The following is a 19,912-nucleotide window of genomic DNA, read 5'->3' as shown; positions in this document are numbered from 1 at the left end:
TAGAAAAAGTCCGATTTTGTGTCAAAATACCTATATTAGAACAATGCTATATATAAATCTAATACATATCCTAAGTCGCGCTTTCAAGACATGAGAAACGCAAGTTGAATTTCGACAATCGGCCCAGTAGAACGAGAGATATAGAACTGTCCCCCCTTTTTTTTCGCAGTGTACATAAAGACATTATTAAAAATTGACATTAAAAACATATAATTGACGTTAAAAATTAATATTATTGACATTAAAAATTGATAGCAAACTGAAGTGCTAAAGTGGTAAGTGTAGTTTGCTGTTAAGTTCTGGATACTCGTACTGACATGATAATGCTTAAAGTGCAGTAATTTAATGTTGTGATATAAACAAATACATGTTTTGGCAGTTATGCTTTAGTGTATGTTTCATTTATATGAATTCTCTGCACAATGTATTGTCAAGTGACCCCTGTCAGTCTGTTAAAGCCAGTTGGCAGCTTTATTTTAATTATATATTAATGTGCGTGTAACTTCTGCAATTGTCAGCATTAATATCCTTTTTAATTAGTGTAAAAAATTAGCCAATGAAATTTTAATATTCTCATCTACTTATTTCACTGAACTCATGGAATTTTATTTTTCAGGTGGTGCTGATAGCAACAAAGGGAAAAGCAAAAAATGGAAAAAAATTCTACAGTTTCCTCATATTTCACACTGTATAGATCTAAAGAACAAAATAGGTAATATTTTATGCCCTTTTAATATTACACTTTGAAATGGAGACACATTTTGGGTATATAAATATTTTTTGATAAAGTAGTAAAAATGTAATTCTTTTAAAATGGGAGCTTTTGTAAGAAGATAAGTTCCTAAATTAACTGATTCCCTTAGTGGTCTTTTTAATATTACATTTGAAAACAAAGGAATATTTTGGGTATAATAATGCTTTTTCATAAAGTACTAAAAATATAATTCTTTTAAAGTGGGAGGTTTCATAAGAAGATACGTTCCTAAATTAATAGATTCCATTAGTGTCCAAATGGATAAGATTGCTGGATATTAGTAATTTATCTGAGTTAGGTTGCCAGTGACAAGGTATCTGCATGAAATTCTTGGTTTTTCTAATGTGTGATGCGAGTTCCCTTAGAAAGTTCTCTATGGAGGCATCCCTCACTTAAGACCAGTATAGTGTATGAAGACACGGGATCTCATTTTGTTTATCACAGTGATTACAATATGTCATCAAAGTTATCAAGATATTTAATAATGTTTAATGGTCTTTTTTTGAATATTTTGTATCAAAATTTCACAATCAGTTTACCTTCTAGAATTTTATTATTGAAAAGTATCAGGCTGTTCATAGAAAATGTCAAATATAAGACAATACTAAATTTAATGATATTATTTCAAAATACTGAAAAAGTTTGTGTGATGTTTCCTAACCAGCTATAAATTTATAACTACTGCTATGCAAGCTCACTGTCTTGTTTATGGTAGGTAGTCTCAAATGTCTGGTCCTACAGCAAAAGTATAACAGAAAAGGCCTTCTTGAATTTGTTTAATTTATCAGTGATAATATATTTTCAAGCTGACATTTATTTCCTTCTAAATGTATTCTAATTTGATATACCTGTAAATTTCACAGAATATAATTTAGCAAGAGAATATGAATCCCTCCTTCAAAAAATGTATTTCTGTCCTGAGAAATGCTGCAAGATTTTGAGATTTAAGAATGTTTGGAATGAAACTGTTGAAATTTTTAATTCTGTATTCAACTGATAAATTAACTAATAAATTAAAGCCAATGGTTTTTCTGTTTCCTCAGATTTTTCTCATGGGGGCAGATTTAGCATCTGATGTGCAGTAAATATGCTGAAGATGATAGCAATGACATAAATGTGTATTTACTAGTAATGCTGATGTTTCTTAACACCATTTCTTTCCATCATGTGTAAATGTATTTACTTACTATTAGTTTCTGCATTTTAGAATAGTGGTAGATTACAATGATCATTTCATGCACATTTTATAATCAATAACTTTTCTTTTGATACTGTACAGAAACAATTTAAATAACATAGTATAGAATAGTAAGCTAAGTACGTTAAAGTAAGCTCTTTGTTAAATAGCACACGATGAAACTTTTTGTTTTGTTATGAATTTCTTTGTTATTATATGCACAGAAAATATAAGCAAAGAGAATAGAATATACTTAAATTTAATAAAGAATAAAAAATAATTTACAACATTCATTTATTGAGATAATCTAATAGACATACATAACAGCAATATTTTGAAAAACGTGAATTACACAGAAGGAAGGTATTTGGAAGAAAGGTACCAAACGACAAGTAATAAAACTGCAATTTGCAATCAGTAAAAAAATATTTAGTGTTTTTTAATATTACACACTTAAATATAGCATATTTATAGATTACAATATTTCATAGTAATCCTAATGTTTCCTTAACACTATTTTTTCGATCATGTGCAGAAAGTCCGAAAACCAACCTGTTCGTTTAATGTGAATGATATACGATATAGCACTTAGGACGTTATAACTGAATCTGTGTATCCAAATACTGCACCGCTGGATCACTGAAGACTGGAGAGCACCACCATGTAAGATTAATCACCAGAAACATAAAACACCAAAACAGAACACTATTTCACTGTAGGACAGTTTTAGCGCATTGCATTGTAGAGCAGATATTCACAAACAAAATAAGCAGAAATTCGGTATTATCACCATGATATCTCCTCAATTCAAAATAAACTGCCATCATTATATTCTTTTCCATCATTCTCTTGCTGTATTGAAGCTCTCCAGTATTTAATTCCGACAGTGAATTACAAAACGGTGAAGAGAGTATTTATGAAAATAAAATGGAGTCTGAAATTATTGCGGCGTTAACTAACTTGTTCAAATTTGGCAGCTAAGCCAAAGCATGCAAGCCTCGACCTATGATGTTCGTTTATATAATCATCCAGTAAATAATGTGTACATGGAATGTCAATCTCTCAAACAGCAGTTCAGTCTAAACTTTTCAGTGGTTTATACAATGGCATTAAATATTTCAATGGTTCTTCTGATAATTTAATACAATTTTTTTAAATGGCATAGAAGAATTTTTTCAACTGAATAGAATTACGAACAATGTTCACAAGATTATATTTTCAAAAAAATATTTATCGGCCTCGCTAAAATATCTGTAATGTCAATATCACCAAATCCCGAGTGTACCGTATACTAGGATTAAATCAAGCATTTTTAAATGCATGGAGATGGACGAAAACGTAACAAACAGTTCATCAGAACTTCTATAGGTAATGAATTTCGTATTTTTGTTCACAGTTTCTCTAATTTTGATGTCAACATTTATTAGTAATTTATCAAAGCCATTAATTTTGTCTTTTTCCATTAAAAGTGTTAATATTTCTTTCTCCTTTTCCATTAATTTTCTGTCAGATATTTTGGACAGCCGTTAAATATGCATGGATATGCAACACAACATCTTTTAACATTGGACAGTTTCTCGGAATTCTTAAAATCGCCTCATTTATAATCGTGAATACATCTTCATGCTCAATCATATCTTCGTGAAAATTGTACTCTTTGCTCTATATGTGGTAAAAATGTTTCATATTATATCAGCATATTAATTCCAATAAATTCGTCCTTACTTCAAAAATAAAGTGATATTTCAGCAGTAAAATAATTGCTAACATGTGATTTGCATTGATTTCGGAAATATGATTTTTTAAAATATATAAAATGCATAACTTACTTTATAGATTAGTTTCATTTTTAAATATTCTGCTATAATATTTATAAAAATATTTTAAGTACAGTCAAAAGTCATTAATTCGGACACCTATAATACGGAATGATCTATAATCCGGACCTCAAAGCTACAAACTTTCTGCGCATGCGTGCATAGGCATTTACGCGTGTGCGTAAGACCTTTACGGCTGCGAATATGCTTGTGCGCATATGCATAATATGTTTACGCATGCATGTTTAACGTATAACGAACGGTATAAGCTAAGCTAAAATTATCTAATTTAGTTAATGTTGCAGATTGCATTGTTCCTTAATCTTCGAATTGGATCCGGCTTATTATTTTTTGCAGACTGTTAGAGCAATTTTATAAAAGTAAGCTTGAACTTTTGATTATGAATTTCCAATATATATTTACTAATATGTAAAATATCTACAAAGCAAAAGTATGTTTCGAAATCCAAAATCTGTTTATCAATTTCATGCAGCTCTATGGTGGTGGTGGTGGGGGGGAATGAATTGGAAGTTGATCTGTCAGCACTATCCTTATGTTCAGGGCAGATGCTTTTACTTTAATTGGCTTATAATTCCTTACTAAATGTAGCATTTCATCTCCATGTACTCCGTCTTTGATATGATTTAAATCAAGTTCCTCGTCATTATAATTTGCTTTCGATAGTGAAGAAAGTGATACAGAGGTTATTGAAAACGAAAAAATTTCGATTGACAAATTAGTCGGTATTCTCGACACAGCAATTATAGGACTTGAACAGCGGAAATTTGTAACTAAACAAGAAATTATGTCTGTTTAATAGAATTAAAGAGAAAGTATTATCACATGAAACGAAGCAACTTAAACAACTTACATTGAAAGAAATGTTTAATAAAGTAAACAACTAAATATTAAGCATTTCTTTTTTGTAAATTTTGATACCCTTTAGATCATAATTGTTCTTTATTTCATAAATTACGGTTTCATATTTTTAATTTTGTAATTTCTGCATGCCATCTTACCAGATTTAAACTGATGATCTATAATCCGGAAAAATCGATAATAAGGAATCGCCGAAGTCCCGAAGAGTCTGGATTAAGGACTTTTGACTGCATTAATTATTTTAATAGTAATTTAGCACATATTTTTAGTACTAATTAAATTTAATAATTCAAGTATTTATATTAAATTTATATTTAATTAGATATATCTACCTTAGATTAATAATATATTTAGATGAAATAAAGTAATGAAACATTGCAAAATAAATCTTATGCAGACTTCAGATTCTTGGAAGGGCAGATTTATTCTCTTTTCATTCTAAAAGTAACTCTGATGAACTATGAAAAAGATGCTAAAATGACCACGTCTAAAATCGGTCATATCATGACGTTTCAGCTACGTCGGCAAATTGCCAAGATGCAACGGCAAATATTTTGCGTCTTCGCAATGTTGTAAAGATGTCGTAAAAGTTACCATGAACACATTGCAACCTCTCAGACCAGTCGTTACAACGTTGTCGTGCTGCTTGGGTAGTTCTGACTCTGATTTCAAGTATATTGAAGATAGTTATAGCGAAACTGAGGTGTATTTCTCGGATTCCTCTGCAGATAGTGATGAATCTGAAAATTCAGTTTCTATTGAAAAGTTTGACAGTTGTGCAAAATTGATATTCAAAATATTATATTATGCAAATATTTTCATTAGTATATATGTTTTACCTTTATATTTTATAAAATAAATCATAATTTAACCAATACAGTAGAATTCCGGAAATCCGCAAAGCTTGGGACCAGAAGTTGTGCGGATTTTAGGATTTTGCGGATTTCAGGACAGAAAAGATAAAGCATAATATTCAGACTAAAAGTGCAAAATAAATAAGGCATATTAGATACATTTAATTAAATTATTATATACATTATTGCAATAATTTATTATATGCATTAAATTATTATTACATATATAAATTGATTATATTATTCATTGTATTATATGTACACATCGAGGTTTGCCGATTTCACCTCATGCAAAGATTTCCGGTTTCGGATTCCAGTGTTAGAATCACTGTTGCTGTAAAATTTCAACAGCTTTTTTTATTTTTCCATATATCATACATAATCGTGTCACAATTTCATACCATTCTGGTATAAATTGAGGAGTAGCACCTGATTCCATCTTTTGCAGAATTTTCCCTTTTTGCATTACCGTCAATGCAACGTGTTTACGATTTGCAGCGTTGCAAGCAGTAAAGTCACGAGTGCGTTTCTTATCTGCCATTGTATTAAAAAGGGTTGAAATTAAAAATATTCTTAATTTATCCACAAAATATTTAGATTAAAATAAAGGCAGCACTAAACAATCTCATGAAATGAAATAACAAAGCTCAGAAAATACAACAACGTTAATTGTGAACTTAACAAAGAGTGAATCGTCTGCTTTTTTACCTTGATGCTGATTAAAGGGGAAAAATCTTATCTATTTTATCTTATTTTACTTTTTTATATCAATAATTTGGAATTTCCATTTTTGACTCATTTTATTCGATAATTATGACGTCATTTATTGGGTAAGTATTTTTTTCTTTGATATTTCGTACTCAATGTTGCGGTTTCCGGAACCTATAAACTGAATGTTTATATTCTGAGAGGTAGCACGGATTTTAGGAGTTGGCGGATTTCAGGTCGGCAGATTTTTGACTGTATCAATTTTCAAAATTTTCCTTTTATATCATTATTCTTCAATTTCAGTATTCTGACAACCTTTTTTCTCTGATCTAATTCTGTATTGAATAAAAAAATCTTTTACAAAAAACATTTATATATTTTAATTCTAAAATATATGTGGATTTGAAATATGTAATGAAAAAATATGCAATTTTTGAACCTATTTTGATTTAAAAAAAGTACGCAGTGAGAGGGTTAAGATTGTTGCAATCTGCATTAAGTGTCTCCTGTATTACCTACACAGCCTAGCAATCAAAGGTAATAAGTTATTGTCAGCTGTTGATTTTCTCTGAATATTTTCAGAATTTTTTATTCATATGATCAGTACCTTTGACTTTTTGAGCTACTTCTTCCTGTCATCAGAATCATGCTTCTCATGTTTAAATTTGCCTAAACTACTGAGTTACAAAACTTGACTCTCACTCTACCACAGGGATCAAAGTATGTGAATTTGAAAATATCTGAATTGATATATATAACTGGAATTTTAATACTGGAGAATTTTTTATGCATATTTAGCATAAGAATATAAGTATATTTATGCATGCATCAAGGTAGCAAACTACACCGAAAGAGCCATTATATTATGACCACCCTGTTAATAACAGGTAGAACCAGTTTTAGTCCTCAAAACTGCCAGCACTTTAGCGGGGTATTGACTCCATAAGGTGCTGATAGGTAATCTGAGGTATCTGTTACCATCCTGCAATTCCTGCACATTGCGAGGGGCATGGCAGCACAAATTTGATTGTTCAGGTGGGACCACAAATGCTCCATTGGATTAACATGTTGATCCTGACACTAGAATTTTCTTTCGGCCGACAGTATTAAAGTTATAAAATAAATATAGCCTCAATGAAATGTGCTCAAATGTAGTTTTAATGAAATTTATTGAAACATTCTAAACAAAAATATGGCTTAGTTTTACACATATTACAGTCAAAAGTCATTAATCCGGACTCGTCAGGACTTTGGCGATTCCGGATTATCGGTTTTTTCAGATTATAGATCATCAGTTTAAATCTGGTAAGATGGCATGCAGAAATTATAAAATTAAAAATATGAAACCGTAATTTATGAAATGAAGAGCAATTATGATCTAAAGGGTATCAAAATTTACAAAAAAAAAAAAAAAAAAAAAAAAGCTTAATATTTATTTGTTTACTTTATTAAACATTTCTTTCAACACGCGCATTACACTATGCTTAGTCGAAATTAGAAAATTGCAACTAGAAAACTATTTGATGTGTATTCGTGATATTTATAATGACGAGGAATTTGATTTAAAAAGACGGAGTACATCAAGATGAAATGCTACATTTAGTAAGGAATTATAAGCCAAATAAAATAAAAACATCTGACCTGAAGATAAGGATAGTGCTGACAGTGTAAGAAATTTTATGTGAAATTATATTTTAATCGCCAAAGAGGGCGTAAATCTTTCATGATGCATACTTCTTGTTCTTGGATCAGGCAGTGCCAGTTGAATGTGTGTTAGACGTGAATAAACTTGGCAGTTTTGAAACCTGATTCGTAATGTTGATTTACCTTGGTGTCATGTGTGATTTGAATTAGTGTTTCTTGAACCAGGATAACTTGAAATCTTGACCGTTATTATAATATTGTATAGACAGATCAAGTTCCAGTTCATTGCATGCCATGATGTCCCCCCTCCCCCCATAGAGTAGCGTGAAATTTATGAACAGATTTCGGAATGGTTAGAGAAACAAAGGATATGCCTTTATCCATTTTTTGCAGCAATTCCACTTTTTGTTTGATGGACATCGAAACATGCTTTCGCTTTGTAGATCCTTTGGCAGCTCCAGAATCGGAAATTCTTTTTGACATAATCGAAAGTTCAAGCTTACTTTTATAAAATAGCTCTAACAGTCTGCAAAAAATAATAAGCCGGATCCAATTAGAAGGTTAAGGAACAATGCAATTTGCAACATTAACTGAAATAGATAATTAAATAATTTTAGCTTAGCTTATACCGTTCGTTATACATTAAACGTGCATGCGTAAATGCATAATGCATGCGCATATGCATTTATATTATGCATTGTATAATACTTAACATTTTTTGGTAACGTTTTTGACTGTCTTGCGTACAAATAGTTTTGAATTGTCATCATAACATTTCGAACAACACCTTCGGACTTTATGTGCGTCTCCCTCCTTTTGTATAATTTATGAATAATTTAAGTCGGCAACATTGCACTGCTTGATCGCTCACTGTTGGCCTAACGGAAAGGACAGCAAATTCGCCGCCGGGCTCGACGTGTTAATGTCAGGTGAATTTGGAGGCTAAGACATGACTTAAAGGTAACTGGAATGTTCCTCGAACCACTCCCTGACAATTCGACTGTTATGGCATGGCACATTTTCTTGTTGGTAAACATCATCCTCCGCCAGAAATACTGTTGTCATGAATGGGTCAACCTGGTCTGCAATGATGTTTATATAGTGTGCAGATGTCAGGTATTGTTTTATGAGGATTTTGAGTCCTAATGTGTTTCATGAAAACATTGCTCACACCATAAATACCCCCGCCACCGGCTTATCTCCGTACAAATGTGCATCCAAGAGCCAGGGTTTCATTTGAAAATCAGCATATTAGTACATACACATCGATGTGATGAACCAGAAAATGTGATTTGGCGGACCATGTGATTTTCTTCCATTCTTCTAATGTCCATTTCCAATGTTTTTTGTCCCATTGCGAGTGCAGCTGGTGATGACTTGTCGTCAGTGCAAGGATATGCTTTGGACTCCAGCTGCGTAAGCCCATATGCAGCTATGTACACGGCACGGTGTGTTGAGAAACACTGTCTGGGTTGCCACTGTTGTAGCTGGTGGTGATTTCGGCTGTTGTAGTTCTTTGGGCACGGCGAACAGTGCATAGCAATATCCACTCATCTGGAATCAATGCGCCAGTGACTTCCATCCATACAACAATTGCACATGAATAATCCACTAAACGTGTTGTTTTAGATATTGATGTTATCAGTCGCCAAGCCATAAGTATTTGACCTTTATTGAAGTCTGATAAAGCAGGTGCTTTTCCCATTGTGTCACTAATCATGCTATGTTTGGAAAGGCAATGCAGAGCCACTTTATATACTCCAACATTAGCTGTGTACTTGCAGTGTTTTTGTTCATGGGCGAGCCCATTGTTATATAGATGGAGAGTGGTCATAATGTAATGGCTTTTCGGTGTAAATAAAATTTCAAGTGTACAACTTTCTGCTTTCTGTAGTGTGTGGAATATGTTTCTTAGAGGATTTGATGAAGTGAGCAAGTATACTGAGACTCTAGTGACATTGTTAATTTTACATTACTAAAATGAGAGTAAATGGAACAGCTGTAGAGTGCATACTTCTGCTCTGGATGTTATTGATGCATGGGACACATAAAGAATTGCAGAATGATAGTTTCATACTATTAACAGTGAATCAGTTAAGTGAACTGTTCTTTATGTGGAAAATAATAGATATTTCATCTAAATTGTTTTAAATGTTTGCAAATGCTAATTAGTTATTAATTAAATGCTTTTGATAAGGTGATAATAATAGTAAAGTAAATGGAACAGATTAAAAAAATGGGTGGAGGAAGCATATTATAATGTAAGCATATCTTATAACTGAATTTGCAATCTGGATACAAAAATCGATGTTGATGGAAAGAAAAAATAGCAGTAGCTAACAACAGATAAAATAAAAATTAACCTCTGGAAACACTTTCTTTTCTTATAAAACCATAATTAAAAATGAAATTGAATTTTCATAGGGCATTTAAAAATTCTGCTCTAACATTTTTTGAATCTTTTTTTTCTGATAATTCTGGCATCTATATAAAATTTTTAAAATTAAATTCTACCATTTATAGAAGTTGAATTATCTTACTTAAATTATCGCTTAAGTGTGTTTTTTATAATCTAAAATTATTTTAAAGTGAGACTAACCCTTCTGTGAATATTCATTATATTCAAGCATTAAATTCTTAAATTATTTTAATACTTTTATGGTATTCACACATCTAGCTAGCAATCAGAGAATATGTGGTTTGATTCCTAGAGAAGTAAGAGTTAATATTTTTAGTTTCCAGCTCTGTTAGATGCCCATATAGTTTACAACTTTTATATTGCAGTTAATTTTTGAAATCATGTTTCCTAGAAAGTTTTATTATAATGAATTATATATGTTTTAATTAACATTTCTGCTTTAGGAAAGTATATTTTTTACTGTGTTGTAACTGAGAATTATATATACAATACAGAGTTCGAAATCTGGACATCCAATATATGGAATAATATAAATTTTGGACTTCCTGGTCACCAGTCCGAAAAGTTTAATATTAATTAATTAATTAATTAATAAAAATATCAGGAGTAATCCAAATTTTGAACTTCCGGACCACCATTCCCCACCCCTGAAATAGTAATAATAATAAACCCTTATAAAGTCTAGGAATGGCAAATATGGAACAAAAGGAAGCAGGAAGAATCCAGTTTGCAGCAAAATTGATAGAATTTTTATCATTTCTCCATGTCATGTTCAAACACTTGCTGGCTAGGAAATCATATTGTGACCAGTAACAATGCATTGATTGGTGTTGGGCAGGATTACACTTTTAGGCACTTGAGGGATTGTTGAAGGTCAGCACTAAACATTTTGCAGTCTCTATGGGTACTAAATTCTGCTACCTGGTACCTCCCTTAAATTCTAACATTTTTGCCTTCCCTAAATTCTGACACACAGTGCAGCCACACTGGTTGCACCTGCTTTAGCACCAATACTGTGGGGGATTAGCATTTTGCTGTTTGACCTATATAACAAGTGAAACACCAGTGTTGCCTCATCTACATGTCGTCTTACTAAATTTAAACTGATGATCTGTCCTCCAGAAATTTCCGAAATCCAGAATCGCCAAAGTCTTAATGATTCTGGATCTCAGACTTTGTACTATATGTAACCTAGTCATTTGTAAACACTGTCAATATTTTTTTAAATATTTATTTATTATTTTTTAATGTGATAAGTAATATAACTTCATTTCTGCAGATTGCAGGTATTCTTATGTTGTAGAACAGCAGCCTATTGGGCATCAATTGTTCAGGCAATTCTGCGAAACAAAGCCCCATTATAGTAAATGTAATGACTTTCTAGATATAGTGGTAAGGTTGCTTTTCTAAGTTATTTACATTACAATAGTTGTTATTATATTGCATATTTTTAAAATTATTTTATTGCAGCAAAACAGATCCACAAATTCATGTTAATGAATTGTTATTAAATATTTTTAATAGACAAATTGCCATAGAAGAATTTAAAATAATTAAATGCAGAACATTAAAAAAATTTCAAATTAAAAATATTAATTTTTTGGTAATGTTTTTCATTTTGGTATTTTCATGTGCATAGGCACACTTCCTTTACTGTAAAATTTTCACCAATATTGGTAATTATCTATGCTTGAGAAAATTACTAATTTTAAAGCACTTTAGTATCATTAATTAGCTATATTTACATGAAGACTTCTAAAACTGAAGTTTGTGTCCCCATTTAGAACTGACAGCTATCTTATTCTTCACTTGAAACTTTACTGTGCTACCAGTTTCATTTGTATTTTTACTCTCAGATGATGTGAGATATGCTGCATTTTCTTCTGACCAGTCGTATCACATTGGAAAGGACATTTCTAACTCTTTGACCCTTATTTCTTCTGGTATTAGTTTCCACAATCCCTTTGCATATCTCAGTCGAGAGTTGGTTTTCTTGATTGACAACTCAGCATTACTTCTGCAGCACTATACTCTCCAGCATTACTGATGAGCTTAAAAAGGATATTTGATTGCTACATCAAGGTGTTGCAGCATTCCGGTTATTCTTTCTTGTACCACACCTATGTTATTTAGCTCCTGCTTCATCTTGTTTTCTGTGCTTCTGCTCAGGTGAAAGCTGTCAGTTGCCAGTATAGACTGTTGATGTAGCACTGGACCTGAATGCTCGAACTACACTTGACTTCAGTCAATCCATGCAGGGGCCTTCCGTCATCTTGCTTTGATCTCGAACTCGTATGCCAGTATTCTAGGCAGCAGTTTTCTCTTAGCAGAATTTTATGTTTTAAAGTTAAATAACCCAGCAGCATACTTCTCAGTGGTCATGCACAACATTATGATGCAGTGCTGCTTTTTTGGGCTATTTGCATGCGCCAAAACTGTTTTTGTCTCACCTGTATTCAGTCTGTTTAAAAAAGTGTAACTTGAATATCAAATATCAAAAAGACAAGAGCATCACATTATCTGTTGCTTTCAAGTTGTAGCGATGTGGAACAGTTTCTGGCAGTACGTGTCATGAAATTAGTATGCCATTGAGGTTCAACACTGAATCATGGGTTTATGTGGTGCATTATCTTGCACATTCCTAACTGAAGCTCATTTTCAGATTTTGAGCAATTTTTTGGACTTTAAATTATTTCAATAGCACAGAAAATCCATTTGCCAGCATTTCATGGGTGTATCTCAACAGATTTCCTTCATGGATATTTCAAGCTCAGGCATTTTGCTGCAAAGCCCCTGCTGATTTTGCTCATATATCTGAATTAGTATGTCTGTGTATCGTATATCTGAATCCATTAGTGCATGTTTTCTCTTGCATCAAAATTTTCTTCTCACTCTTTAATTTCCATAATCTTGTATATAGTATCAGTGTTGCTTAACCCATGTTTAGCATGTACTGAGCTGGCAGTCAAGAAAATGCATTAGCCATCTCTTCATTCTTATGCTTAGAATTTGCAATGTTGCCATATTTCTGTATACCTGTGTTTCTATTCTTGTTGTTTAGTAGAATTCTAAGATTTTTTAAATTTTTCCAAGTATATAGTTTCAGAAAATGGGTACAGCTTGTACATGTATCAGAAAACGTTAGCTAGAAAGTGAAACTGGAAAGTGAAATTAGTTTCTAAAAGAAGTAATTGAAACCAATGCTAGAAAATTAAACTTTCCTTTAATGATATATAATTTATTTTTTTTTTTAATATTTCATTCTCACTCTATCTGTAATCTACTATGAATGAAATATGTGTGTATAATTAATATTCTTTAATCATGGAAAAATGTTGTTAGTAGTGTATGAGTATTTATATAAATACAGAATTCTTTTTTTTTTTCCTGTAATTTATGTACAATAGTATTAGAACAGTAGTTCTCAACTGATTTGCCTGATGCACCCTTTTTATAATTGCTAGAGCATTTCTACCCTTCTTTCCAGAACTGAAAAAGTACATATACATTTAATTAGATTTAGATTAATTTTAATGTGCTTTTATAAATTAAGCAACAAAAATTATAGGAAATGTTGATAAATACCAAAACTTGAATAAAAGTAGATTTTCATTTATGAAACTAATTTTTTAATAACTAAATAAAAGTCTGACTGCATATACCCCAGATTGAGAATCCCTGTATTAGAATATGTAGCATAATTGAGAAGATGGATGGTAAATATTTTTATGAAATGCATCTAAACTCTTTAACCAGTGTTTCTTTTTCATATGTAGGATATATATGAAGTACAGTTAGACGAGGATAGAGCAGATGTTGCTCAGGAGGTCTTCAGTAAATATTTAAGCAAAGATGTAAGTTTTCTGAATTTGGAATATATAAATAAATATTTTTAAAATTTTCCGATAAACATTCTTTAACTTCTCTTTAGTCCAGTGAATTCGTAGATGTTGTTAATGAAGATCTGATAGAAAGATGTCATGCAAATCTCCAAACGGCCAGCAGAGATTTGTTTACTGAGTGTGCAAGGTAACTATTGTTAAGGACTCGTAAAGTAATTTTTAAAATCAAAAATATATTATACTTTTGAAAAATTTTCTCATCTCTTCTGCTAATAACTGCTTTAATTGCATTTAGGGCTGTCAAAGAGTTCTTGTCTCGGGAGCCATTTAAAGAGTTTGAAAACAGCATGTACTTTCATAGATACTTGCAGTGGAAATGGCTAGAGAGGTAATTCTTTTAAAAGTTTGGAATTTTTAATCCTCTGAAAGAGGATGTATTAAAAGTAAATCATGATTTCAGGCATTCTGTCTTGAGAATTTTTCATATGTCACAAAGTTTCCTGTATTCAGTATTATTTGGAGTTCAAAATATTTTATGAGCTATATTTTTTTTAGATGCAAAAACAGAGTCATAGCTAGGGTTTTCAGGGACAACTGAAAATTTCATGCCCCCTACTGCTTGCCAAGGATGGAAAACATTTAATTCTAAAATGTCGTAACATCAGTTTGGCGCCCCTTGGAATGTGCGCCTGGGGACAGATGCCCCCTTGCTCCCTCTAGCTACGCCCCTGTGCAAAAATGAATTTTAAGCATGCTTGGGATATTTGTGCGTGGTCACAGCGTCTTGACATTTCAATTCTTTGAGCAAACCCGAATAATTTATGTTATTACATGAATAAAACTTAAATGTAATCCTTGAATCAACTTGATTGCTTGACTAATGAAGAAAATACTAACTTGCATATGGTGAATATGCATAAAAAATCTTAGAGCCATTTTGTACTTCTAGTAGTATACTGTTGAATAATAGTTCATAATGTTTAAGATTTTAAGGAGCTAATAACATTTTATAAGCTTGTGTAAAAGAAACTTTTGTAATAGGTTGGCTGTGTTAACTCATACAGCTGTTGCTTAGTAATTATGGGTAAAATTACTGATTTGAATTCCACTGTTTAAATTTTATTCATATTTATACTTTTTTTAATATTACAGGGTGTCCCGTAAATGTTGCAACAAACTTCTGGGGGAGGTAGAGTACATCATAAGGACTAAGAATAGCATGGGAACCCATGCTCGGAAATGTCGGGGGTAAGTGGTAGTAGAGGTGGAAGAGGGGAAAGGAAACAAGGCAATGATTAATTTGAAGCATTTATTGGACATGAATACAGATGCTGTATAATAGCTTGAATGTTACAACAGATGCTTGAAGTTTGCACCATCAGATGCCAAACATGCCTGACACCGACAGACCATTGATTACCGGACATGTTTTCAAACTCACCAGGTGTTTCTTTAGTTGTAGCAGCTGCGCAGGCGAGTCTTGCCACCAGATCCATTTCAGACACAACAGGATCGTGAGACATGACACTTTTGATGGCTCCCCACAAAAAGAAATTGAGGTGTGATAAATCTGATGAGCGTGGTGACCAGGCAACCAGTCCACCACGCCCAATCCATCTATGTGGGAATGATCTGTACAAATAACTACTTACATCCAATCCAAAATGAGCAGGCACCCCATCATGTTAGAGCCACATGTTGCAACTCGCATTTGGTGGAACATCTAGTGGATTGTCAGGCAAGCTGAGAAGAACCTGTTGCAGAAAGATCAGATAATTCGTGCTTGAGCCCATAAATGCTGATTGTGGTAATTAAATACATTATCCCTATTGAATGTGGCCTCATCTGTGAACAACACATAGACTCCAACTACTACGGATTCTCCATAGTTTCTACGGAAATTCATGAAAAACTACGAGCTACGAAAAGTATGGGAATAACTACGGATTTTACAGAAACAAGAGCAGGAGAACCAGTACGCAAAACGGAACCAACTAATTCATCCGATGATTGGCTGAATACTCATGTTATCATATATCACGTGTTGAGAGCGTTCCTAGTTTTGAAGAATTAGCCAATCGTAGATCAGTAACTCCAACCGTTAACGACTTATCAATAGTTCCACCCAATTGTCTGTCTCCCAGGTTCCTCGCTGATGCGTGTTTAGGCTGCATTCGGCTGCATTGTGTAGTTTACGTCGAGAGCTTAGCATGTGTCTTGTGAACTGTGAATCAGGTGAAAGATTTTTAATCATAATGCTGCCTCGAACGAGGAAGCCAAAATTATCAAAGCAGAAGTTTAAAGATTCATATTCTTCAGAATTTCCATGCATTAAAGCGTCCGAAATTTCTGTGAATCACGCGCACTGCAGTGTATGCAACAAAGACTTCTCAGTTGCTCATGGCGGAAAAGATGACTGTAAACGGCATGTGTTTTCTCAAAAGCATATAGAACTTGGCACCGTAAAATCTAAAGAAATAACAAATTTCTTAATAAAAGATGATGAAACAGATCCTATAAAAGCCAAATGCTATTTTGTTCGTTTTTTTAATTGAACATAATCTACCGCTTTCTGTTTCGGATCATTCCAAAGAGCTTTTCAAAGCAATGTTTCCGGATTCTGCCATAGCAAAAAAATTTAGCTGCGGTCATACCAAAACTGCTGCTATTGTGAAAACGCTTGCAGAAAATACTGTTGCTGATATTATAAAATCAGTGTGCAGTACATCATTTTCTCTAAGTACTGATGGAAGTAATGATAACAATGATAACAAACTGTACCCATTGGTTATAACATACTACAGTAAAGAAAAGGGAGTGATAATTACTTCATTGATTTCTATTTTAGAATGCATGAATAATACAGGAGAAGGTATTTTTAATTGTATAAATGAAAACTTTAAAAACAAAGGTTTAGAATGGAAAAATTGCTTATCATTTTCTTCAGATAATGCTAGTAATATGATTGGAAAGTTTAAAGGTGTAGCATCATTTATCAAAATGCATCAACCAAGTATAATCACCCGAGGTTGTCCGTGCCACCTCTTGCATATAGCTGCAAAAAAAGCTACTGAAAAATTAATTGGCTCAGAAATTGAAATGTTGATAATAGATATATATTTTTACTTGGAGAAAAGTTCGAAACGGAAGCATAGCTTCAAAGTTGCTCAACAAATTTTGGGACAGAATGCAAAATCTCATAAAATTTTGAAATATTGCAGTACGAGATGGTTGTCTCTTTTAGAATCTATAACAAGGATTTTGGAACAGTGGGATGCTGTGATTTTTTTTTTTTTTTTGAGATAAACCAGATAACAGTGAGAATGAAGGAAAGAGATTGCAAAACATTAAAAAAATTTTACAGTCACCGACCACCAAATTGTACTTGTTATTTTTGAAAAATACTTTGCCTTTGTTTATAACAGTAAATATTAATTTGCAACAACAAGCTCCTTATATACATAAATTGAGAAGAGAACTTTTTGAACTTTTAATGAATTTATTTGTTAGATTCGTAAAACCATCAGTAATTTCTAAAGAAAATGTAGATGTTACTCTAATGTCTATTCCATTTCAGAAGTATAGTAAACAAAAAGAAAATGAAAATTTAGTGATTGGTGCGGAAACAAAACTATGTTTAAAAAATGCCAAGTTGAATGAAAGTGAAGTGAAATCATTTTTCAATTCTGTGCGAGCTTTTTTTGTAACTGCATGTTCATATATAATTGATAAATTTCCACTGAGTGATCCATTTTAAAACATGCTGAAGTTGCTGACATCAACTTGAGAACTGAAGTCTCATTTTCATCTGTTCTTTACTTGATGAATACTTTTCCATCCATTATTGATGAAAAATGTCTTAATCAAGTAGAAATTGAATTTTCCATGTATCAAGTAGATGATTTGAAAGAAATTGTAGATTTGCATATTGATATAGCATGGGGAGAAATTGCCAAATTAAAAAATATGAATGGGTGTATTAAATACAAAGTATTGCCTTCTGTAATGCTTGCTGTCTTAATAATACCTCATTCAAATGCAGCTTGCGAAAGAATTTTTTCTATTGTTAAAAAAAATCAGACGGAATTTCGACCAAATTTAGGTCTTAAAACTCTTGAAGCAGTTTTGATTGAAAAAATAAATATGCAGGCAAATGAAGAACTGTGTTATAAAAAAACATTCTCAAAATCAGAACTTAAGCTTGCTAAGCATGCTACATATAAATCTTTGCATTCATAAATTATGCGTATTTTGTTTAATACTTATATGTATCATTCTTGGTTATTTAAATTTTATTTCCCTGTAGAAATCATATCCAGAATAAAGATATGATTTATAGCTTCTGATTTTTTCTATGATTAGTAGTGATTTGAAGTACTTTTTATTAGTGAATGCTTGAGAAGTTAAAAGAAAATTTCTAATTAAATGTGCATATAATTTACAAGGTATATTTTTAATTATTCAGTTTTATATGTATATGGATTTTAAATGTAATAAAATTGATTACAATTAATTATTAATTTAAAATTAATGAATGGTTAATTACAACATACGCTACGCGCACATTTTCAAAGTTGTAAAAATGTCGTTCGCGCGTTGACTACTGACAAGGTTTGCTGAAGGTTGGAGTCTATGACAACACATGAGTTGGGAAATTAACTTCACGGGCACATTTTTTCAGAACCACTGTGTGAAATGCATATGTTCAGGATGGTCATTGGGGAGCAGTAACTGAACCCTTTGGAGAAGAAAGGCGTGTAAGGACTCTGCATTCAAGACATGCTGGACACTGGTATGAGATATTCTTAATTGAGAGGCAGTGGCACGTATGTTGGTCCTTGGATTACCTTCCACCATATTCCATTACTCTCAGGTATTTCATATACAAAGGATGATCAAATGAAAAGGTACGAAACGACACGGTGGGTACAAATGTAGACTTTATTCAAAATATACACCATAGGCCCGAGCACAATGATCCCACTGATGAACAAGCCGCAGGATTCCTTGTTCCCAGAATTCCTGTCGCTGTTACGAAACCCAGTCCTTCACTGAGTCCTTGAATATGTCGTCCGAGTTGAAGCGCTTCCCTTTCAGGTGTTTCTTCAGGGGACATAACACATGGAAATAGCAGGGTGACATGTCCGGACTGTAGGGAAGATGGTCCAAAGTCTCCCACTTTAACTTGGCTAGTTCCACGTGTGTGACTCTGGAGACGCGTGGACGTGTTATCATGGAGCAAAACCACACCCTCCATGAGCAGCCCCGGTCTTTTGTTCTTGATGGACCTACGTAGGCGTCGAAGTGTCTCACAGTCTACATCGGAGTTAATGGTTTTTCTGTGCTCCAGGAATTTCACAAGTAGCGGACCTTGAACGTCAAAAATGACAGTAAGCAACACCTTACCTGCTGAACTTTTTAGGGGGAGGTGACGACGCATGCTTCCACTGTATGCTGTCCCGCTTTGTCTCTGGCTCATAGTGATGGCACCAGGTTTCATCACCTGTGACGATCTGCTCCATGAAAGCGGGGTCTTCCTGATTACCGAAACAAATGTTGCAGTGATGCGCAGTTCCTTTTGCTGGTCGGTGAGCTGCTTCGGAACCCAAGCGGCACACACCTTCCGATATCGCAACCTGTCATGAACAATTGTCCACATGGTTCCATAGCTGACATCCACCTTCACCATTCGCAATGTCACATTTGTCACATCCGCAATATGACACTCCAATCACTTCTCACTGGGTCGTCCACCTTGTCAAAATCACTCATAATGACAGTGTTTGCCTGGCTTGGTCTCGGATCATCACCATCACTC

General features: G+C 33.0%; 1 protein-coding gene across 3 annotated transcripts in view; it reads left to right on the top strand.

Annotated features, from left to right (window-relative positions):
* The window catches only part of Gprk2 (G protein-coupled receptor kinase 2), a 170,365-nt gene that overhangs the window by 82,980 nt on the left and 67,473 nt on the right, over positions 1-19,912 (top strand). For all 3 annotated transcript variants that reach the window (XR_004757902.2, XM_035357396.2, XM_035357397.2), the window contains exons 2-6: positions 617-712; positions 11,532-11,644; positions 14,029-14,106; positions 14,184-14,281; positions 14,390-14,482. Coding sequence is in view for 2 of the 3 variants with exons in the window: in XM_035357396.2 (XP_035213287.2) it covers positions 617-712; positions 11,532-11,644; positions 14,029-14,106; positions 14,184-14,281; positions 14,390-14,482 (478 nt within the window). In the remaining variant the exon portion in view is untranslated. The remainder of the gene's footprint in view (positions 1-616; positions 713-11,531; positions 11,645-14,028; positions 14,107-14,183; positions 14,282-14,389; positions 14,483-19,912) is intronic.

This window comes from Stegodyphus dumicola, chromosome X1 (genome assembly GCF_044657685.1).
Source record: "Stegodyphus dumicola isolate Sdum_Otavi_A_Nest chromosome X1, ASM4465768v1".
Taxonomy (NCBI): domain Eukaryota; kingdom Metazoa; phylum Arthropoda; class Arachnida; order Araneae; family Eresidae; genus Stegodyphus; species Stegodyphus dumicola.
This window is presented reverse-complemented; position numbering and strand designations above follow the sequence as displayed.